This window comes from Balaenoptera musculus, chromosome 9 (assembly GCF_009873245.2).
Source record: "Balaenoptera musculus isolate JJ_BM4_2016_0621 chromosome 9, mBalMus1.pri.v3, whole genome shotgun sequence".
NCBI classification, from domain to species: Eukaryota; Metazoa; Chordata; class Mammalia; order Artiodactyla; family Balaenopteridae; genus Balaenoptera; species Balaenoptera musculus.
In genome coordinates this window covers 66,924,729-66,950,010 of record NC_045793.1, presented here as the reverse complement: position 1 = coordinate 66,950,010, position 25,282 = coordinate 66,924,729, and the positions used below count along the sequence as shown (strand labels likewise).

General features: G+C 37.9%; 1 protein-coding gene across 1 annotated transcript in view; it reads right to left on the bottom strand.

Moving 5' to 3' along the window:
• SCIN (scinderin) overlaps window positions 1-25,282 on the bottom strand; it is an 81,016-nt gene that overhangs the window by 18,521 nt on the left and 37,213 nt on the right. Inside the window, exons 5-10 of the mRNA XM_036864544.1 lie at window positions 16,628-16,720; window positions 14,298-14,430; window positions 13,807-13,895; window positions 12,767-12,982; window positions 10,472-10,593; window positions 4,653-4,743 (exon numbers count right to left, since the gene is read on the bottom strand). Coding sequence (XP_036720439.1) covers window positions 4,653-4,743; window positions 10,472-10,593; window positions 12,767-12,982; window positions 13,807-13,895; window positions 14,298-14,430; window positions 16,628-16,720 — 744 coding nt within the window. The remainder of the gene's footprint in view (window positions 1-4,652; window positions 4,744-10,471; window positions 10,594-12,766; window positions 12,983-13,806; window positions 13,896-14,297; window positions 14,431-16,627; window positions 16,721-25,282) is intronic.

Below are 25,282 nucleotides of genomic sequence, written 5' to 3'. Positions count from 1 at the left end.
CTTTTTAAAATACAATATAAGGACTTTTCAGGATAAGGAAATGGAGGAAAATAAATGGCAAGTTATTTAATTTCACCTATTAGTTTAACAACAGATACTGGATCAGATCCGAATTTCCTATCTCTTGCATAATCTAATGATGCATGTATTTACATAAAGAGTTCAAATTTTGTGTCACTCTCCTGTTTTTTTCAATTATTTGCCCTATGCTAAAATTGAAATATCTCTCCTACCCTGGTCTGTCTTTTTCTAGAAGCCAAGTGAATGGGAATGCTGATGCACATACCATCATAGGGAAGCCTAGGGAGCACTGAAAGTAACTAACTCCACAAATATCTTTCAACTAGTAGACATTCAAATAAGCGAGTAACAAATTAAAACGTCTTTTTACTTTCTTTTTTTAAATTTAATTAATTAATTTATTTATTTTTGGCTGTGTTGGGTCTTCGTTTCTGTGCGAGGGCTTTCTCTAGTTGCGGCAAGCGGGGGCCACTCTTCATCGCGGTGCGCGGGCCTTTCACTATCGTGGCCTCTCCCGTTGCGGGGCACAGGCTCCAGACGCGCAGGCTCAGTAGTTGTGGCTCACGGGCCTAGTAGCTCCGCGGCATGTGGGATCTTCCCAGACTAGGGCTCGAACCCGTGTCCCCTGCATTGGCAGGCAGATTCTCAACCACTGCGCCACCAGGGAAGCCCTTAAAACGTCTTTTGAGTCACACCCCAAAGCTTGGGGTGAGGTTAGCTAAGAGCTCCTAAAACTGCCGTTGGCTTGGCACTTCCCATAACATTGAGAAAACCTCAAGTGCCAACATGAAAGAAAGAGGGCTACTGATTAAGACCCATTCTCCACTGTGAAATGAAAATAAGAGATAGAAAGGTAAATTGAAAATTTTTCAGTACTGTTAATACAGTCTACGAAGGAATGTTTAAAACAGCAATTCAGGAGTTTATTTATGCATTGTTGTAAACCACCGCCATCTCGTGGTAAAACTAAGCATTACCATTTCATTGTCAATTTAGGATTCAATTGGCTGACACTGGAAATTCATTCATTGGGTATATCAAATATTTAACTGTGAAATATAGCATTTATAAGGCACAGGGCCTTATCTTCAAAGTTTTTGCATGATTTGGTAAGCACTACTTGAAAGATCAACTAAATGACATAGATGATGTCAGTTCTTATAAATATTTCATTCAAGAAATGAATATGAACTCTATGCCAATAAAATGGACAACCTGGAAGAAATGGACAAATTCTTAGAAAGGTATAGCCTTCCAAGACTGAACCAGGAAGAAACAGAAAATATGAACAGATCAATCACAAGTAATGAAATTGAAACTGCGATTAAAAATCTTCCAACAAACAAAAGTCAAGGACCAGATGGCTTCACAGGCGAATTCTATCAAACATTTAGAGAAGAGCTTACACCCATCCTTCTCAAACTCTTCCAAAAAATTGCAGAGGAAGGAACATTCCCAAACTCATTCTACGAGGCCACCATCACCCTGATGCTAAAATCAGACAAAGATACTACAAAAAAAGAAAATTATAGACCAATATCACTGATGAATATAGATGCAAAAATCCTCAACAAAATACTAGCAAACAGAAGCTAACAACACATTAAAAGGATCATACAACCATGATCAAGTGGGATTTATCCCAGGGATGCAAGGATTCTTCAATATATGCAAATCAATCAATGTGAAACACCACATTAACAAATTGAAGAATAAAAACCATATTATCACCTCAATAGATGCAGAAAAAGCTTTTGACAAAATTGAACACCCATTCATGATAAAAACTCTCCAGAAAGTGGGCAGAGAGGGAACCTACCTCAACATAATAAAGGCCATATACGACAAACCCACAGCAAACATCATTCTCAATGGTGAAAAACTGAAACCATTTCTTCTAAGATCAGGAACAAGACAAGGATGTCCACTCTCACCACTATTATTCAACATAGTTTTGGAAGTCCTAGCCACGGCAATCAGAGAAGAAAAAGAAATAAAAGGAATACAAATTGGAAAAGAAGAAGTAAAACTGTCACGGTTAGCAGATGACATGATACTATACATAGAGAATCCTAAAGATGCCACCCAAAAACTACTAGAGCTAATCAATGAAGTTGGTAAAGTTGCAGGATACAAAATTAATGCACAGAAATCTCTTGCATTCCTATACACTAATGATGAAAAATTTGAAAGAGAAATTAAGGAAACACTCCCATTTACCACTGCAACAAAAAGAATAAAATACCTAGGAATAAACCTACCTAGGGAGACAAAAGACCTGTATGCAGAAAACTATAAGACACTGATGAAGAAATCAAAGATGACACAAACAGATGGAGACATATACCATGTTCTTGGATTGGTAGAATCAATATCGTGAAAATGACTATACTACCCAAAGCAATCTACAGATTCAATGCAGTCCCTACAAACTACCAATGGCATTTTCTACAGAACTAGAACAAAACACATTCTTAAAATTTGTATGGAAACACAAAAGACCCCGAATAGCCAAATCAATCTTGAGGGAAAAAAACGGAGCTGGAGGAATCAGACTCCCTGACTTCAGACTATACTACAAAGCGACAGTAATCAAGACAATATGGTTCTGGCACAAAAACAGAAATATAGATCAACGGAACAGGATAGAAAGACCAGAGATAAACCCACACACCTATAGTCAACTAATCTAAGACAACGGAGGCAAGGATATACAATGGAGAAAAGACAGTCTCTTCAATAAGTGGTGCTGGGAAAACTGGACAGCTACACGTTAAAGAATGAAATTAGAACACTCCCTAACACCATACACAAAAATAAACTCAAAATGGATTAAAGACCTAAATGTCAGACCAGACACTATAAAACTCTTAGAGGAAAACATAGGCAGAACACTCTTTGACATAAATCACAGCAAGATCTTTTTTGACCCACCTCCTAGAGTAATGGAAATAAAAACAAAAATAAACAAATGGGACCTAATGAAACCTAAAAGCTTTTGTACAGCAAAGGAAACTATAAACAAGACAAAAAGACAACCCTCAGAATGGGAGAAAATATTTGCAAACGAATCAATGGACAAAGGATTAATCTCTAAAATATATAAACAGCTCATGCAGTTCAATATTAAAAAAAACAAACAATCCAATCAAAAAACAGGCAGAAGACCTAAATAGACATTTCTCCAAAGAAGACATACAGATGGCCAAGAGGCACATGAAAAGCTGCTCAACATCACTAATCATTAGAGAAATGCAAATCAAAACTACAATGAGGTATCACCTCACGCTGGTTAGAATGGCCATCATCAGAAAATCTACAAACAACAAATGCTGGAGCGGGTATGGAGAAAAGGGAACCCTCTTGCACTATTGGTGGGAATGTAAATTGATACAGCCACTATGGAGAACAGTATGGAGGTTCCTTAAAAAACTAAAAATAGAATTACCATATGACCCAGCAATCCCACTACTGGGCATATACCCAGAAAAAACCGTAATTCAAAAAGATACATGCACCCCACTGTTCACTGCAGCACTATTTACAATAGCCAGGTCATGGAAGCAACCTAAATGCCCATCGAGAGACGAATGGATAAAGAAGATATGGTACATATATATACAATGGAATATTACTCAGCCATAAAAAGGAATGAAATTGGGTCATTTGTAGAGACATGGATGGACTTAGAGACTGTCATACAGAGTGAAGTAAGTCAGAAAGAGATAAACAAATATCGTATATTAACACATGTATGTGGAATCTAGAAAAATGGTGCAGACAAACTGGTTTGTAGGGCAGAAATAGAGACACAGATGTAGAGAACAAACGTATGGACACCAAGCGGGGAAAGCGGGGGTGGTGGTGGTGGTGGGATGAACTGGGAGATTGGGATTGACATGTATACACTAATATATATATAAAACAGATAACTAATAAGAACCTGCTGTATAAAAAATAAATAAAATTCAAAAAAAAGAAATGAATGTAATAGTTCATGGGGAACTTCATGGGGAGTTACTGCATTTACAGAATTCAATCATCTTGTTAATTTGTTAATTAACAATTAACAAAGTTAGTTTATTTTTTAAAAGTTAATATGCACCTTTAAATTTAGGTCTAACTTGCTTTATTTAGGAACTAAAATCCAAGATGGAAAGAAAACCAGCTGGAAGACCGAATTCACTCTCCACATCTCAGTTTTTATGTACTAAAGTATCGGACTTCCTTTTCTAATTACTTTCTACCTTTGAAGAAGCCATTACACATTTATAAAGATTTGAAAACTGGAAAGTGATCACCTGAAAGTGATAACTCAGGTAGAACAGTTTTAATAACAAGTGGCTATCATTGATCTGATATGATTCTAAAGGAATGATTCTTTGGGGCTCTTAAATCTGTGAATAGTTTATTTTTGTTTCTGTTTTTTAAATTTTGTTTGCTCCCTCTTTTCCAGAATCTGAGAGAACGAGTATGGCATGAGAATAGGAATATTTAAATTCTAAAATGAAAAAAAAGATAATATTTACAAAGTGTCAAATTCCCATCCCAGCTTGGGAAAAGGGTTTTAACTAGACACTGGGCTAAGAAAACTTTAACTTGTGTAAGTTTTGGGGTAAAAATATCCCAACCTGCACAGCCTGTCCTCCAAGGGATCTATCCAACTGAACGGTCAGGAAGGCGGAGGTCGTCAGCTCATCCCTCGTGGCATTTGCTCCTTGCCTGGAGGAACCAAAGTAAAATAAATTAGCTTGTATTTAAGTTTTAAGATCTTCTAATGTAGGCATTTCAAGCAGAAACTTAAGTTATTATGAAAGATCAAGAAGAAACCAGATGTTTTGACATGATAAAGCCATAGAAGCTATTGTTTTTTTAAAGCACTTAACTAACATCGGGCCATGAACTATCCCATGTACTGTTTAGAACTACATATGATAGGTATCTTTAATCTCCATTTCACAGGTCCATTTTTAGTTCCATAATTACTTTGCTAAGTAGTCAATTCTGTCTGATTTCAAGCTGGAGGTGCCTATTTTGGGAAACCACCTTCACAGTGAAAATAATCCATTTGAGTAGAATACGAGCCAAGTCTATTAGACTGGATGTTAGAAGTACTTTATCTCTCCATGAATATTTGGTGATCTTAGTAACAAATGTGTGGACCCAGAAAAATCAAGAAAATAATCATCAGAAGTAGGCAATGGGGAAGCCCCATTTTGTCATTCTAGCAATTCTTTAAAGGAATTTTTAATAAAACCGTACAAGAAGCTGAACTACCAGTGATCCAGACAAGGATCGATGAATCGGGTCTTCCCTGGTGGTCCAGTGGTAAAGAATCCGCCTTCCAATGCAGGGGACACAGGTGCGATCCCTAGCTGGGGAACTGGGATCCCACATGCCACGGGGCAACTAAGCCAGTGTGCTACAACTACTGAGCTCACGCCTCAACGAGAGAGCCCGCATGCCACAAACTACAGAGCTCATGCGCCCTGGAGCCAGTGTGCCACAACTAGAGAGAGAAATCCTGCACACCGCAACTAGAGAGAAGCCTACGTGCTGCAACGAAGACCCAACACAGCCAAAAAAAAAAGAGTCAATGAATCAATTCATCCAGTTCATCTGCAACTTCTCTTTCTAGGGTAGCTTGTGGCTATAACTCCAATCACTGGCTTAACTTATATAGCAACCTCTGGGAGATCTGCTTGTTTGATGACTTTGTGGGAGGGAAAAGCCAGTGAAAGCACTGAGCATTGTTTGGAGCCAATCCTCCTATCTTTGTGTGACTAGGGGTTAGCGGGAAGAACACTAATCCTGGAACTGGATTTTGAAAATTAATTATATCCTTTCTTCTGAAGGTCTGAGAGTGAGCTACCTGTTCCATACCCAGAACAGATTAACAATAGCCTCCCAACCTGGTCAACACACACAGACACACACCCCCAAAACACAGAATTCAGGGAGCACGTCTCATTTATCTCAGAATATTTCATTGTACCAACAGAGTCAAGTGATTGATATAAAAATGTTCTACAGTGGGGTGCAAAAAAAAAGGAAGGATATGCTCGTGTCAGGCATACGTTTAAAAAAATAAAAAATGCTTTTCATAACAAAGGCACCCATAAAGATACAGTCTTTTAATGCTAATTGCCTAAATTTTCCATGAGCTTATCATGCTAGCAAACACTTCCGGGAGCCACTGGGAGCACCGGCTCGGGAGTAACACAGAGCTGAGGAAACAGCAGGCTCTGTTATCGCCTGTCCTTCCTTCCTCATATCTGCAACTTCTTGGATGTTTCTTCATTTCCTTTTTTTTCTGCAGGAAAAAAATTCAACTAACTAATAGACTACATCACCAAACTTTTGTCACCATTTTACTATTTTTTTTCCTGGAGTATTTCAACCAGCAAAACTGAAAACCCTCACCAAACTTTTGCCGTCTGACACTCTTAATAAATATTTCACTGTTCATCTCGAGCCCTTCTTCCTCTTCCTGTCAAAGTGACTCATGCTTCCATCCACACAGATTCAAACCAATTTGCTTTATTGAGCTATGACCCAGGAGGTCAAGGACTCCACTGCAATCAAGATATAATAAAGTTGCTCTTTGCCTCTAATTTTGAAATCCTGTGCCTAGGGGGGAAAAAAGCAATCTACTTTGATATGATTCCTTCTTTATAAATCTGTGGTGCTTGTTACTCATTAAAAATAAATGCTGCATGAAAATGGAATTTACTGCTTCAAGAGACTCATCATCGCCACTGTTCAAAGTTTGTTCAATTTCAACTACTTGACATTTCAGAGAAAAGATCACTGCTGAAATTATTTTTCTCCTATCATTTTAGAATATAAATGGTTTCAGAAATAAAGAGACAAAGTGATTTAATTCTAGTTTGTCACCTTCAACTCTGCTTCTTGGATTTAACCTATTTACATCCCTGCATTGAAATTATCACATAAACTGGAAACCTGTTTAATTTGAAAGCTAGTCTTCAAGAGGCATTTTCTAAATGCCTCTTTGCTACCTTTATGGAAGTTTTCGAAGTTCTGCAAACCATACAATATTAACAAACTTACATATTTAACATCCATGATATTAAATGACAAAAACTCACAAGAGGACTCAAGCATCTAACTTATATTCTTGATATCTCAGAAAGTCATACATTCTCATCACAGAAACCTTGAACACATCAAAATGAAAAAAGAAAACTAAATGACCACCTCCCCCAGCCCCAGTCCTAGCCCAAAGGTCATGACTATTAAAAATGTGACATATTTTCATCTTCTTTTTCTCTTTGATTTCTTTACAGTGAGGATCAAACTTGTCCTCCTCCTGAGTTCCTTATCTCAGCGAATAAAACACTACACACCTGTGCACAGACGAGAAATCTGGGGCCACCCTTGACTCAGTCATCTTCTCCGTTCCCTGTAACCAGTCATTCAGATGTCAACTCCTTAATACTTTGCACACTTGCTCATCCTTTCCCTCCCTTACACTGATCTCTGGCCATATTATCATTCAGTTGGATTATTGCAACAAATTCCAAATGGCCTCTCTGCCAACAATCTCCCACCAGTCCATTCTTTAGGTATTAACCAGAATAATTTCTCTAAGATGGAAACCAATCATGTCACTCCCGTGTGCGAACTCTTTGACTGGCTCCCAATGCCCTGAAAATAAAGTGCATCTTCCCCAGGATAGTTACAAGGTCATTCACCATTTGGCTCCTTCTAATTTCTCTGGTTTTATCTTTTGCTCCTTAACTTTGCTCTAGCCATACATCATTACGAACCGAGGAGAGTACGATTTTCCCTGCATTGCTTGGAACAACTTCCCTATTTTCTTGCTTCCATTGCTCCCATTTTTGCTCCCACTTAGATGTCACTTCTAAGAGCCCTTCACCAATAGCCTAGGAGTGAGCTTGAGTGTCTGTCCCTAATTCCCCAAAGATCACTCAGCTTGGTTTTATCTTAAACCCTTCATATTTCATTGAAATGCCTGATAATCATCTTTCTCTCTTTAAAGTATAAATTCTTGGGCAAGGTTTTTTTTTTTTTTCACCACTATAGCTTTAGTATCTAGCTCAGTGCTTGGCACATAGAAAGCGCTCTATGAATACTTTCGTAGGATTGAAGGAATAGCTACTGCGTTTAAAATTTATGACCTGATTTAATCTGTTTTAGTTATATCCACATAGTTATTGATATGGATTACAAACTGCTAATTCCTCAAAACATTCTCTTGAATTACTTATTTAGTCTTTCTTCTTTGATCTGAGTGCTACAACTAATTATATTTTTTACATACCAAAAAGAATTAAGAGGAAGACCAAGAAACAGAATGTAAAAGAAAAGCTGACTCGGAACAATAAATTTATCCCTACAAATGCCACGCTTTGCACACACTCTTCTGAATTAAAATTTTAGAAAAGGAAATTGCAAAATAAGGACGCAGCTTCTACCAAGGTATAGCTGCACACAGGCCTTAAAGAGAGCTGCAGATCAAGGTGTGAAATGTTGCTTCACCAGTTACAAAAGTTGTGACCTTGGGTTAAATTACTTAATACTGCCTAAGTCCTCCTTCCTTTTTTATCTTTACCTTTCACTTGAAAATAATCTGGTTGTGAGGAAGAAAGATAATATATTGAAACATCTAGAACTTTGCTGGCACAAACATGCTGCTCAAAAAAATGGTTACTAAGAAGATGGCATCTTAAACATAGAGCTAAATAGCTAAATACATTCATCTTTGACAGGATATGATGTGACTGTGGAGTCAGAAATGTCCCTGGACACAGCGGTTCTCATTAATGCCACGGTGTACATTAGAATCTCAGGAGTCATACCACCACCTTTATTTGGTATAAAGTGGGGGCCAGGCGTTTGGATTTGTGAAAAACTGTCCAGGTTAGTATGTGCAGCTAGTGTTGGGAACCACTGCCTAAGGCAGTGCCTGTCAATCATTAAAGTGCATATGAATCATCCTGAGATCTTGTTAAAATGCAGGTTCTGCTTTAGTGGGTCAAACATGGGGCCTGACATTTTTCTAACCAGCTCCGTAGTGATGGCCATGCTTTTGGTTCACAGACCACCCTTTGGGTACCAAGAACTATGGGATAGGGATAATCATCTCATCTCCTTTACTTGGTTAAGCTCAAGGCACTGGCCAGTATAAGTGTTAAGTGGTCACACGGTGTGGACAGATGTCTCTGTCATCTGGTGGGACGCTGACCAGAGAGAAATGTCACGATATCAGCAGACACCTGAGTCTGCATACATTCAATATGTTCCCTGAAGATCGCCATCACCATGTAGGCAAAGGCAGGATCCTGCTTCACCCTTGTGCCTTTGGCCTACACCCCTCAGCTTTAAGATTTTTTTTTAAAGTATTTATTTATTTATTTATGGTTGTGTTGGGTCTTCGTTTCTGTGAGAGGGCTTTCTCTAGTTGTGGCAAGCGGGGTCCACTCTTCATCACGGTGCGCGGGCCTCTCACTATCGCGGCCTCTCTTGTTGCGGAGCACAGGCTCCAGACGCGCAGGCTCAGTAATTGTGGCTCACGGGCCCAGCTGCTCCACGGCACGTGGGATCTTCCCAGACCAGGGCTCCAACCCGTGTCCCCTGCATTGGCAGGCAGATTCTCAACCACTGCGCCACCAGGGAAGCCCCTTTAAGATCTTTTTTGAAAATTCTTTTCTTTTTCTCAGTCTTCTCAGAAATATTCTACTTTTCCTGATCTCACTTAATAAAAAGTTTGAGAATCCCACATTGCATGATTTGTTGCAGAATCCCTGTCCCTTTGGAATAGTCCAGCATGCTATGTGTACTTCACTTACTTGGTTGGACACTCCCCATGGGCACTGACTCTCTCTAAGTGAACTTAACCTTCAATTAACTCAAGTCATTATGCGAAAACCATACGAGATATGGATGCAATGGCATTTTTCTTCATTACTGCTATGAATTTCATGAGGACAAAGAATAAGGATGCATCAATTTGAGGTCTCTGGAGTATGAAATAGAATCATAAATTATATACATGCCTTAGAGGATTTGCATCATTGAAATGCTGCAGCTCCAATCAAGATGGGCTCTGTGAATTTTAACAATAAGAAGACATGGTACCTGATGCCAGTTGGAGTGTTAGCTTGCATAGGAGATGAGTTATTCAACTGCATATCCACTAAAGGAACACTACCCTTGGGCTATCAGAACCTTTCTCCTAGATTAGAAAGGATGACACTTATCTAACCCCTTCTGCTTGTGGACAGCAGCTGCAGAATACAGTCAAAATCATATCGAAAGAATACTACTTGCATGCTATACAAACCTCACGGGCGTATTTATAGGATAATTCTACCCCCTACTGCATGGAATTTAATGAAATTTAACTTTGGAGCAAAATGTGGCCTCTACGGAACTTGAGATCTTATGAAAGAGGGAGACTTACCAGGTGTAGATAATCCGTCCTCTGGGATAAGTGTAGAGTATAATGTAGCAGTCACCACCATAGAATTCACCATACGAGTTTCGGTCAATTTCGATCCTACCATTGTTTTCTACACGCCAAATCTAAAAGTAATGAAATATGTGTACCAAAATCAAAATTTTCTTGATCTAATGATACTTCTCAGAGGTTTAAAAAACATTTTGGTTTAGATCTGTCATTAAGCAACTTTTAAATTACTTTTCTAACTAGTTTACAAATTAAGCAACAGGAAGAAATTTTTATCAATTTGGCAATTTGGTTATTGACTTTTTAAGCACTTATAGTTCTTTGGTACCCTTCACAGTACTTAGCTCAGTTCTGAGCCTGTTGATTAATAAGTACATATTGTTTGATCGATTAGTGAAAATAACATGACACTCTAGTGGAATAACAAACTGAAATATTCCGCTCAGAAATACATCTCTTAACTTACATAAAATTTTTCACCAGTTGGGAAGTAATTTTGTTTTAATTTCTTTTTCCCTGTGTTTTAAGCCATGAGACTATTGTTTTCCCAGGTAAGAGTGGCAGATTGTGACCAAATAATAAAAATACCAATTGCATGACTTCTATTTTCAAAAGCCACCATCTAGGCATGAGACTGATTAAGATAAAAGCAGGCAGAACTAGTTATTTTCTATTTCCTTATCCTCGTCACAGATTAAAGACACTTTTAATTAAGGATTATAAGTTGGAGAGATGAGAGTTGTAAATGAAACGGGAAAGTAACACTTGAGTGAGAGACTGCAGGCACTGTGCGCGAGCACCGTCCCGCCTGCGTCCTGGGGAGGCTCAGGATGGTCCCTTTGCTTTGAAATAAGGAGATGAGCAAGTGCAGAAGAGCAGTGCAGAGTTTTCAGAGAGCAGCCTTCCCACGCCATCCCAGAGGAACAATGGCAGCATGGCCTGGCTAAACCCAAAAACCTAGAGAAAGCCCTGGATGTTAATATCCCTGGGATGGCATAGGAGGGCATCTCAGAGATGCTGTGCCCTAACGTGGAGACTGCAGCTGGGACACACTTGGTGCTGGGAGCCACGTTTGCCATGTTTGTGTTGAGCTCCAGAAAAGGATGTCTGAGCAGGAGACAGACCCAGCCCCAGAAGCTAATACCCCTCTGACAGCGATCATGGTTGGGGGTGGTGGGGGGGCACTTCTCCCTTTGCAGTTCCCACAACCCCTGCACAGCTTAGATTCACACTTCATGTCTTTGAAAAGAGAAAAAACTCTTAAATCTTTTTACTGTATACTTTGGTCCAAGCATTGTGATAAGCCCTGGGAATAGAGAGATAAATTATTCAATTCCCTCCCTCAAGGAACTGACAAGAGGTCTGGGAGGAGAAACCTGTAAGTAAGTGAACAATTCTGTGGTACTTATATGATAAATTCTATGAAGAATATTACTTATGGCTTAAGCACAGAGAAAGGTCATTTCAGTGTGGAGGGAAGGCTTCTCAGAAGAGGTGCAGCTTGTGACTTAATGGAGTTACAAAGGAGGAATGGGAATGTTAGCCAGATGGCAGAGGGGAAGAGTGCTCAAGGCTGTGGAAGGCTGAGGTGCAGACAGCAAGGGTCAATCATGGAGGTCTGGGAGGCCCACCTGAGGATGGACGTTCCCAGGAAGACTGTGGAGAGCCACCAACATTATTCTAGAATGGAAGTGACATTATCCAGTTTCCCTTAAGTTAGATGACCCAACAGCAGATTAAATGTCAAGAGATTTTAGTTAGGGAGAATTCTTAGGAGGGTTTTAACAATTTTTGTCCAAAAATAGCAATAACCAACAAACTCAATTTGAATGCTCTAAAAATATCTGTGATTTTGGCACATGACACATGCCCAATTTGCCTTTGTGAATGCCTCTACGGTGCAAGGGAAGGACAGACTTATGTAGTGGGTGCTTTTGGAGCAATGCGCTCTCACTGGACAATCCCAGTTCCAAGGGCAGGAGCATTTCTGGACCAGGAAACAAGATGGAGATGGCTGGGTTGCACGGAGGCCTCTAAGGTGATAATTAGGTGATCTTGCACAAATCGCCTAACTTCTCAGAATCTCAGCACACACACTGTAAACTAGGCCTGAAGGCCAGACAACAGCTCTTCCAGCTTTGAACTCCCTGGTTTAATATACAGTCTTGAACCATTTTTATTAATAATAAAAATTCACAATTTACAAAGTTTCCTGAAGTTATATTTCCACATATCTTGGCATAAATGGGCTTGACAAGGACAAACAAATGAACAAAAACATGTAAATACCTCCACTTTGCCAGAACCATCATCCACCATATTATGCTGGGCTGCCATTTGTGGAGAACTGTGTAATTTTGAGGCGTCAAATGGAATTTGTTTTATCTGAGCCACTTTCTCAGTGACGTATACTTTCCCAAAGCCATCACTCTGATCTTTATCTCTCCAGTCCTTAAAGAACTGTTTGAAGATTGGTGTTTCACCTCCTTCTGGAAGAACTTGAATCTGAAATTTAAAAAATAATAATAATTATAAACAGAAAAATAAGAGACCAAGGAAAAACATTAATCTAGTAGTGGCGAAAAAACCTGAGGAAATACAAAGATGATTCTCTTTTTTGTGATGACAGATGTAAACTTAGAAGCTGGGATCCTTAATTGAATGCAAAAGGGAAGGTTATCAAATACGAAGCTAAAACAATGCAACCTGGCTTTTTTTTTTTCTTACAGCTAAAGTAATTGCCACTGAATCTGGATGTTTGAGAGAAGAATAAAGTTATTTCGTATGTTACCATTACAGTCAAATATGTTTGACTGTTTTCCTACACTAGGTTCATAAGATGTCTGTGACCTGAAAGAAATGATCTCATTGTGTTACTTGTGCCAGGACATAAAAATGAAGAGAAAAGATGAGGCTGAGCGATTCAGAAAAGAAAAGCAACTATCCAGTGTCTATGTTGATCTCCATGAAGGCAAATATTCTCTGGGCATTAGTCCATGTCTATACAAATTGCTCTAAGGAATAACTGATAAATGCTCTCAGTTAATTCAACTGTGGTTGATCATCTTGACTTAAAGGCTGTGGAGGAAGTGGATGTGTTCTTATTCTCATCACAAAGTCCCATGGAAGGTCTGACCTCCAATTTCTGCAAAATTCCATCCTCCACACAGATATAGTTCTAGGGACACATGATACAGCATGGCACACATGTGAGAATGACTTCCGTGCATACGTTATTTTGAACCAAATCCTTTCATGAGTTTTGTGGCGATGTCATGAGCTCCCATGTTTAAAAACATTTTTTCTAGCCAGTTCATTTCCACACATACCTGAGTATTAGTAGAATAATGCATTTGTTCTAGGAATTCTTCAGCTGTCTTCATGGCAGCCTTTCTCTCATGGGGATTAGCATCTCTACCTAACATGCAAGATATATGAAAGAGACAGAATTTCAGAGAAGCAAGGTATTATATGATTAAGAAATACTTGTGCACCAAAAAATAAACATAATTATAATTGAATTTAACTATAACCCTGAAAGAATAGCAGAATTTTCCTAGTATACTAAATATATTTAACAATATTGTAATGAACACTCTGTATAAAAAAGATTCTTTTTATAGTGCCCAAAGGCTTTCTTTCACCCCATCATCCCTGGTAAATAATGCTGGTAGGAAGAAAATATGGTTTTGATGTCTGCATTTTACAGATCACGCAGAAAGGTAAGGTTTCTTTAAGTCAGAAAAGATGTTTTATTTACCTTTCCGAAGAAATATGTATAAATCTGAAGTACATCAACAATACCAATGGCATTTTTTACCTTTCCATACAAAAATCTGTTTTGCAGCACCGTGGTCCAAAATGAAGCATTCTTCAGAAAGCAGCATCGCCATGGAGAAGGGGTTTTCTTCTGCCACCATGCTCACTTTCATGGAGCCACTGGCATCTGAAACCTAACATGAAAACCATGAGCTTGCTTGGGGATGATCAATATGTTCTAAACTCTTTGATCATGGTGATGATTGCACGACTCTGTACATGTAATAAAAACCACTGAATTGTACACTTTAAATGCATAAACTTTATAATCTGTAAATTATATCTCAACAAAGCTATTTCAAAGAAAACAAACAAACAAAAAACCCCATGAGCCCAGTTATACCCTTAGAAAGGCTTTTTAAAAATCCTCTGGGGTAAAAGTATTACTAATAAAAAGTTAAGTTTCAACACAGAAAATAATAATGATAATAATAATGGATAAGGTTTGTTGTGACTTCATATATACTAGGCACCACACAATGAACTTTAACAAGATTATTTCTTAATTTTTATTAATACACCAATCTTTTTTTTTCAACAATCTTTTAAATAGGGAATAAACTTACACTCATTGCACACACACAAAAAGCTGAAGCTTAAACATTCATTCATTCAACATTTACTGAGTACTATCATATGCCAGACACTGTGCTAAGGAAGGCATTGATACATTACAGTTTATGCTTACAGATTTTTTTCAATATGGGGCCTGTAATTTACCTCATTTAAATACTTTGTGTAAATTATCAAAATAAATATCATCTGTCACAAATAAAATTGTGTCACAAGTAAACTTACCTAGACTCTTGAAGTTTGTAAATGACTACAGAATTTTTTTTTTTTTTAAGTTGCAGGTGATCTTACAAAATTTGCTACGTTAGAATTCACTGTTTTTCAAAGGCCTGGTAGGCTGCAAGGTAATCCACCCGGGCACTTGTTAAATATGCTGATTTGAGGGCCCTACCTAGATCAGTGGTGGGGTTTTGCAGCACTGTGGTAGGGCTTGAACTCTGTATTTTTAGAAATCACCCTAGGTGACTCTGCTTCCCAGCTCTGTTCAGGAATCCCAAATTAAATATTTTCAAAAGGACTTTAGAGTTGGATGTATGCAATACATTACAGATCCACTAGAGGGAGCATTATTTCAGGATTAACATGTTCACATTTAAAACTATTTCCCTTCTCCCATAATGCTGTCCAAGAGGGAGAACAGGTTTGTTGGATGATGTGGCATAAAAGATATTTGTTAAACTGTTGCACTTGGGTTTTAGAAACAGTAATAAAAAAATAAGCAGCCACAAAGTCTTTAGAATAACAATTTCTGTGTGGCTTATATTAAAATTATCAGTATGTAGGAGTGGTAACCACATTTTCCTTTGCCATCTAGGAGGAAAAGAATCTACTTCCCCTTCCGTTCTACAAAAAGGAAGTTCTTCTATACAAGTTAGTAACTTGATCTTCATTTAAAATCACAGCGTGTCTGAGCCAGAAGATCCCTTTAACGAGCAGCAAATGTAATTCTTTCTTGTAAGAGATGAGAAAACTATTCAGTTCTGCAGGGAGATTAAGGTCTGCTCCAAATCACATGCTTAGAAAGTTACAAGGGGAGGGAATGCTTGAAGGATCCCATCTGAACCGTCTCCTCAACTGGTACATCTTGTGGATTTTGTTACCCTCACCAGCAATAAAATCATAAAATTGTGGAGTTGGAAGGAACCTGAGTAATTTTCTAATTTAATTTCTTTTTTTTTTTTTTTCAGATAAGAAAACTAAGACCCAGAATGGCCATGTCTTGCCCAAGGTCACCCAGGCAGTCCTTCCCACAGAGCTGACATGGAATTAAGTCTGCCAACGCCCAGGACAGTTTTTACCCTGTTTCCTTCCAGCTGTTTGATTTGATAGCCTTGCGCTTATAACAAAGAAAGCCTCCATGATGGCTAAACAGGATATTTTAAATAAGGGGATGATTTTATAGCTTATTAAGATCTTATAAGAAAAAGCTTACAAAGTTTTTGTACTTCATGAAGGAAACATTTTATTGAATGTAATGTATCAAAACATATTGTTGCAAATGAATACGGCAACAATGTATAATTTTATTTAAATCACAGCAAATTATTATTTGCTGTTTTTAATAAAAATTTTAAAAGTAATAGAAAGAGGAATTTAAATAACTATGCTAGAGCAAAGAACGGATTCTGCCCACACATTTCTCTTTGAGGGCAATGAGGAGACTTGCCATCTGCAGCAAAGAGTCCCTCCCAGTACATCACCCCCCCCAGCAGCTTGCAGTCCAGTAAAAACAACAGAACTCCCTCACAGTGAACCCACCATGTAGAGTTTAGCCATTTTCCTGTTAGTTATGTCTGCTATAATGTCGTCATCCTCTTCTCCATCCCTAAGCTCCGGCTTTTCCCCTAAAACCTGGAAAAAAAAAGTGCACAAATAAAAGATAAAGACCACTCATTAATGGTGCACAGTTAAAAAAAAAAAAAAAAGTAAAACAGCTTACATTTCTAAAGTCATAGATTATAAAATATTGGCAATCAAAATGACCAGGCTCAGACATGTCTCACCAGTTATATTAAATTGTCCTTTTACCATGGGTCAAATCAATCAATGGCATTTAGTAAACACTGAGTTTGCTGGTGATGTGAAGGAGAAAGTGAAATCCCAAACTTGAAAGAGTAGGTCTCCGTATTATTGAAAACTAGTAGGAATTAATTAAAATTTGAGTTCTACGTTCAGTTCTACACATGGAATTTCTTCCATGACCTCTGCCTCTAGAAGCAATCTATAGGTTTTATTAATTTATTATCACAAAGACTTGGTCAAAATTACTATCTGAGGGTAGGGTACTATTATCATTATTGATTTAGACTAGATAAAGTGTAAGTTAACCACACCATGCTTTGTTTCCTGCTGTATTTTTGGCACAGAACAAATGAATGTCGAATGAATGAATGCATTTATTTGTTCTTTGCATATCTGATGCAATCCAAAAGTTCAAGTAAAGCATTTGGTAGAAAATACATTTGAATCTGCTTTGAATTTCTGTACACCAAAATCACAAAAAAAGTCTCTAAAGCACCTTAATTAATTCATTTAATTAATTGACATAAATATCATAGGATGTTAAGGACGGGAATCAAATATAAATTTATTGAAAACAATGTGATTTTTATAACAATACATAGATATAATTTCAAGTTTAGAAAATACAAAGAAGCTATTCACTTAGATTCAATAAATATTTAATATACAATGAGATTCCTTGCATAATGCATTTTATAGTCAGTATTCCTTACAATATATTGTGTGAAAATATATACTGCTGAATACCAGACAACAATAAAAATGTATATAAATTCTAATCCTTGCATGAGCATGCCACAGCCTCGAGTTTAGAAATACATTAAAGACTTATTTCCTCTCAGAATATGCCCATCTTTTTGTTTATACAGTGATCAATAAAACCCTTTAATTACTGACCACACTAAATGATTATAATATAGTTTTTCTTTTTTTACTAAAAGTAGGATCAAGACAAAAATTAAAATACAACCAAAAGTGCTTTTTTAAAAAACAGTTTTACCTTGGTAGAAATATGTGTAACTTACAAGAGCAGTGAAAGGTCTCATATACCCTTTAGAAATTGTACTTCAACCAAGACAGTCGTTTGGAATCAACAGTTTGGGTTAAGGACATATTTAATCCTGGGAAGTCTCCCAGTGGACTAAGTAAGTCTGAGATTTGGGGCATACTCGAACTTTTAATTTTCAGACAACAATTCCCATATTAGCTAGGGATCTTAATTAGCCTCTCAAAGGACTGTAGCATAGTTGGAAATTGAACCCAGGGAATTTACCAGAAACAGGCTTAACTCCAGAGGTACAGGGAGGCTGTATATTGCCAGGTACCATTTTAAAATTCAGTTCAACAACTAAGCATTTACCAAACACCTCACTGGGATATACAAAAGAGTTTCCAACCACCCTGCACAACGCTTAAAAACTTTACATCCTTCCTAGAAAGAGGAAAATAGTTTAATACGTTCACCTTATCAACTATGCCATACATTTTGATCTTTGAAATAAACTGTAAATACAGCTTTTCTTTTTCTCTACAGGTGGGATAATGCCTAAATTTAAAACATCCATTTTAGGTTTCTCAAGTGATGAGCATTTAGCTCATGTAACCCTTTGTGTATGAAATAACATATACTTTGACAATCTAAAGAGGAAGGCGAAGAGAGAAGCCTTATCTCAGGATGTTCCATGAAAGTTTCATCTATTGTTCTAGCCAATACCTGACACTCCAGCTTGGAGCTCCCCCTTTCCTTCAATTATTTTCTATAAATTTCTACTTAAAAGTACCACCATCCTCCAACATGCTCCAAACTTACCTTATCTTTCCACAAAACTGACCATTCTCAATTCTCTGTTTGTGTCAGGGAATCTCTATTCCTCTATTCACCTGGACTTAAAATCATGTCGTCAGTTTTGAATACTTCCTGTCCTCCACTTTGAGTCTCCTAGCCTCTTAGTCATTAAATTCTCCTTCTTTATGATGATGCTTAGAGTCACTGTTTCCTATCTACATTCATCCCCACCCTAATGAAGTTCTTCATCACCCAAGTCATGGCGTGTGCCTACTTCTGTCAATTCCCTCCTGCCTTCAGTCCCCCCTCATCTTTTCATCCAGAAAGTTATCCTGTGCAATGGCTGGAAGGCCCATCTTATTTCACTTTACTCCAATGCTTCAAGAATATGACTCCAGAAAAAGATTTATATCTTTTATCTGCAGCAGTGATTCTTAAGGTTCAATGTGCTCAAGCGACATCTGAGTAACTTGATAAAATACAGATTCCCAACTGCCAGCTATTAAGTCAGTGGATCTGGGGTGAAGCCCAGGATTCTGCACTCCAGATGATTCTGAATTGGATGCTTACTGACAGAGCCCCAACTCTTCTCTCTGGATTCCAAGGCTCCTCAAGAGGCTGGATGTGACCTACTTGGCATTATTTCCCAGCATCTAGCAAGTAGCCTTCTCTAATCAAGCTCATGTTTCCCATGTCCCCTGGGAGCCATGCACTTTCCTTCCCCAGGGCTGTACCTAATGCTCTATGTAACTGCTACCTAGGTTGACTGGCTGTGGCAGAAGCAAAACTGAACAATTATTCTTTGGTTGATTCAGTTAATTATAATTAGCACAGTAATAGTTACCACTCATCGGATGTCTACTATGAGTCACACACTGGATCAGGAGCTTTAGACACATGTAATTTAAATCTTATAAGAGCTCCCATTAACCAGATACTGTTATCAATCATCATTTTACAGAAAAGGTCACTGATGCTCAAAGAGGCAAAGCAATTGTTTCACAAAGCTGCTAAGTGTTGAGACTGAGATTCTGGTATAGGTTCCTTTAATGCCATTTCTGTAACTTTCAGAATAATTGGTTGCAAACTTTCCTAAATCAAGAGAAACTAGGCAAGTCTTTGAAATGGACAAAAAGATTCTTTCTATGGATGGTGTCTAAAGGACCCTTCTGGTGATCTGATGTTACAGAGGTCTGCACCTTTCCTTCTCTTTGAGTTATTTTTTAATCCAGTAGAAGACTGATAGCAGCAAATTATTTTGCCCACAGAGATGCACAGGAATGTTGTCTGGTGGAGATGAAACTAATTTCTGCCGTGTGGAAGAGGCCAGTTTTGCAGTTACTAGCAAATTCATTTCAACACTGATTGCCCATACCTTTGTCTGTTCTTTGGGTCCTCTTTGAACTCATTATAATATCTTAGTTGTTTTATTAGTGAATGACTTAAATAACATCTTTGACATGGTTATTTTATATTTGTCTGAGATTCATGATTTTACTTCTTTGAAAACTATCCTTTAACACATAGTACCCCACTTGTCTCAACCACAGATACTGGAATCTGTTTATATATTTATTGCCTTTTACTTTGTTACATGTATTCAGCTAACACTTTTCAAGTCCATTATGTGCCACACTAAGTACTTTAAAAATTTAATGTAACTGATGCTTACATGTTACTATGTACCAGACACCATTCTAAGCACTTTACATTTATTAAGTCATTTCATCTTCATAACAAGCCTATGAGGTGGCACTGTTATTATCCTATTTTACGCCTTAAGAAACAGACTAAGTAACTTGACCAAGGTCACGCAGCCAGTAAGTGACAAAGTCGGGATTTGAGCTCTGGCTCCAGAGTGTGTGTTCTCAACTAACAGGCTGTGCTGCCTCTTGTAGATACTTCAAAAGATCTTCACTTAACTGTTTAGGCCTTGTCTCTGGAGATAAAGCAGAAGTTTTTTCATAGCAGAGACTGTACAGGGGCCACGTTTATTTCTCCCATTCGGATCAGAACAATGCCAGCTAATACCACAGATGGCACGCGTCCCATACACTATGGTTACGGTGCTCTGCCTTCCTCTCCACGTAGCTTTCATCTTTCTCCAGATCCTCTCTGTCTACTCCCCTTTCCTCTTGGTTCTGCCTATGCTGTGGGCATTAAAGGTCAAAAGAGAGAAGTTCTCTCATCATTATCAGAGTGTTGTGGGAGCAGGCAGCCCTTAAAGAGAAGATACAACAGGGTGCAACAAACATGAAAGAGCTACCGAAAAATGTAAAATAACAGAGCAACAATACTTCTTTACCCACAAAACTGTCAAAGGTCAGGAGAAAACTGACCGTATCTAGTGTTGGGAAAGATTCAGTATTCTACCAGGCACCCTGGTGAGAAGGAAAATTCTTAAAAGTGATGACCAGTAGGTAACAGAAACCTTAAAAGCATGCCTATCATTTAATCCAATTATTCTATTCTAGTAGTTTATTCTAAAGAAATAATTTAAATGTATGCAAAAAATTAATTTAATGAATTCACCACAGCATTATATAATATTAAAAAATGCAAACCACCTAAATGTCCAACATGGAAGGAAGTGATTAAATAAATTAGGCTACATCCAAACAATGGAAAACTATACAGTCATTATAATATCAAAAATTAGTTGATTATCAGGAAAATCTTCATAACATTTCAAATAAAAATCTAGATTTCAAAGCATTATCTACGGTATGAACTCTTTCTTGTAAAAGCACAGAGCTGCATATGTGAAAACAAAGATTAGAAAAAATTTGGTCACTCTTTTTTCAAAGGTGGGACTTGGGGTGATATTTTTCTCTACTACAACTATATTTTGTAAAATTTCAACAAGAAACATGTATTTTTCTTTAATAAATAAACTGTAAAAATTTTATTAGGAAAAACGCTGACCTCTTGAATTTGTTTTGCTCCCAGTAGAATAAACTGCAGTATTTTATTACTTCAAATAGAGTTAATATCACTTCATTTTAACTTATAGTCTACCTTAGGCTTCTGCCTCAGCCTTATCCACTCGGTTCATCAAAGGATAGTAAATATTACTGGATTCCTAACTGCTCTAAGGCATTTTGATCAGAGAAGCATTTGTTAATGTAAAGACCTAGAAGGAGCCAGCAGGGGCCCAGGGTTCTTAAGTTTTTAGCTAGGAAATTACGTGGCTCCAAAGATCGCATGGGCTATTTTGTTACAGATGGGATGTGAATACAAAAATGGGAGCATCTATATCTTTTCCTCTCTGTTTTGTCAGTAACATAACGGAAACACGTAACAACATTAAGACACTATTCCAAGTACGTTAAAGAGGTTGGAAATTTGCGGAAATACAATTTTGTTCTCTGCCTAAATAGACCTTCTTTCCTGCTGTTTACTCTTTGCCTTCAACAGGAGTTCAATTCAAAATAACTCAGAAGATATTTATATTAAATCATTAAAGCAAATACACAATCCAACTTTAGATTCACAATCCTCTAGCTTCAGAATTTCCAGGTTTTCATGACCTGTGCCAAGACCGTCCTCAGCGTCTTGTATGTTTTTCTATACGACCCACTGTGGCTTTGTTTTAAAACATAAGTTGGCCTATGTGTAAATTTGTTTTCTCAGAAAGAAGGACGAAGCAGTTAAAAACTTTGCCGTATTTCCATAATCCTTACTGAATTTTCACATTTGCAATTGTTTTTATTTTGAATCTTTTAGCCAGCTCCACATATTTTGGATACAAAATTCCAACATTTGCAATCTTGCTCACACAAGATGCATTTTCCCTCCTTCTGATGTCTGACAGAAAAGTCGAGATGCTTGGACGCTCTACAGTAAGTAATTAAAGTGAACAATAAGAAAAGAGGGGATAATACGTGGCCTGGAGGAAGAACAGTACATAACTCAAAACTCCAGGTCACCTGGGATCAAAATGATCTACCCCGGTGTCAAGTCCTACAGACATTTAACATAGAGGGTCTTATGTACTTCCCAACCCGAGTTCATCTTGACAGATGAGGAAAATGAGGCTGAAAGAGGTTAGGAGTTTGCCTTAGGCCCAAATCTTATACACACGGAAGCGAGGATGTAAACCCCAGGGCTTCCAACTCCTACTGCAGTGCTTTATATAGATAATGAGACATGGCACTGTTCTTACCTTAATTATTTTACTGTAAACGGCTCTGCTTCTTTTTTCACTAAAAAGAGTAAGCTTCCAGGTTCTAAGAGATAAAATTTTAATTACTCAGTAGTTTTTGTGTCTTATTTCCTTTCCCTAACTGGTAAAAAAATCAGTACATTTCAAGCATATGGAAAGAAATTGTTAAAGTGAAGTACAGCTTCATAGTTATGGTGTATTTACTTACTTCAACGCATTTTATGCCTTTGGTAAGACTACTATTTGATAATAGGGAAGAAACACATATAAAATGATAGGCAATTCTGAGAAGAGCCGAGAACTCCTTTAGCCAGCTCCACCTAATCTGGGTATGGTTCCAACAGTTGCTCTCCTGCTTTCTCTCAGTGGTGTGCTTCCCCGCCTTTAAAATACCTTTATCTCTTTATTGATATGTCAAATAAAGGGTAATTTAACATATCAAATAGCGGATAAGGTATTTTAGACTGAGAGAAAGCATGTGAAATACATATTTGGATAAAAGGACAAAGTGAACCAAGCGTCTGCAAAAGAGGGTTCGCTTCATTATCTAGCTCAGGGCTGTCCAGTAGAGTTTTCTGTGACTGCAATATTCCATATCTGTGTGTCCAATACAGTAGTAACTAGCTACCTGTAGCTACTGAGCACCTGAAATGTGACTTATGCGACCAAATAACTAAATTTTAAATTTTATTTAATTTTAGCAAATTTAAATCAAACCCTAATTAGCCACACGTCTCACAGAGGCTGTATTTGACAGTGTAGCTCAGGAGGACTCAGAGAATGCTGTGGCCTTGGGAAACTCATCATGATGCAGGTCTGAACCTCAACATTACTGTAACATCAACGTATTAGAGATTAGATTTAGAGGGTCAAACTCATGAGAAAGTTTACTCATAAATTATTATAATATGGAAAGCTAATCCACAGGTTACTATTACAGAAAGCTAACTTACAAGTTTCTTTAACATGGAAATCCAACTCACAAGTTATTAAAATATGTAAGCCAGAATGTCAACTTTTTAAACTACAGCAGCTGTTTTTCACTGGTTGCATATTAGAACCACCTAGGAGTTATGATAAAGAACACTCAGGTTTGAATCCCATCCGCAGAGATTCTGAATGAAGCCCTGGCACTGTGTATTTGAAGAGCCCCTGGGGCCTGGTTTGGTGATATGATTTAAACCTTTAGTGGCTTCAGCTCTGTTAGCCTGGCTCACTCATCTTAACTATCAGGACAGGTCTGCCAAGTCTTTCTGATTTTCACGTACCTTCACATAAAGAATTTCTCTCCTGGACAAATTAGCAGGCCTGGTAGTCTGGAGACTGTCCTGGGTCAACTCTTAGGTAAAGATTTTAGGCTCTCTGCTCCTTCTGGGGATTATTAAACCCTTTTATTGTAAGATCTCAAAGCCATTTGGACATTTCTACCCGATCAGTGCTTGAATGGACACTTTCATCATTGGCCTTAGGGGTTCCTAATCTCTATGCTTCACAATGGGCAACCCCACCTTTGTCTTTTTGACAATCCCTTCATTTGCTAAAATCAGACAACCTGAGCTGGATGGACCCACAGCTAAGTGACTCTGTGACCTTATTCTCATATTTAAAATAGTATGATAAGTAATACCACTCACAATGATTATGATGATTAAGTGAGGTAAATAAACCTGATTCACATATAACATTTAATGAGATTAGGTGGAGTTTTATGGCAAGAGAGTTGTGAGTTTCCTCTTTATCTACATAATTAAGAAAACTTCCAAGCACCAAAATTTAATTGAGCAAACTCAAAATGGCTTTCATGTACTCTGAGGTTCTTGAAAAATATTTGCATACCTTTTATACTCACATTAAAAGAATGTATTTTCTTTCAAAGAAGATGTCTACCCCAATTACCCTGCACCTAATGCCTCCATAGTATGGATGAAAGGTTGAATGCTGACACTAAGAGATATGAAGGGTCAAGCCAGCCCACTGAGCGCAAAAATTGTGCTACAAAAGCTATTACTTATGATATGTAATAAAATAGGTATGATTGTCAAAAGTGTGTAGCAAAGTTTTGGAAGTTATAAAATAACTTCACAGCAGATGAGATTCCCACCTCTCTGCATATTTAAGATTTGCATGCTCTGGAATGAAGATCTGCCATGATCTGTGAACCACAGGTCTCCCATTCCCATTCCTACATGGGCAAGTTACATAGTCTCTCTACGACTTACTTTCTTCATAAAGTGAGGATGTAGAGATGCTACTGGGGCCCTGCCCATCTCACCTTGGTCTACCTCAGAGGTCATCGCCAGATAATTTCTTAAAGTCCAAAGCCTTCTGCTGTCTGTCTGATGGCATTATCTGGCCACTAGGCTGTACTGTATCTAAATACAAGGCAGGCTAGAGGTTCTGGGGAGTTAAAACCCAAGGAGTGACCCTCAACAAATGAGGG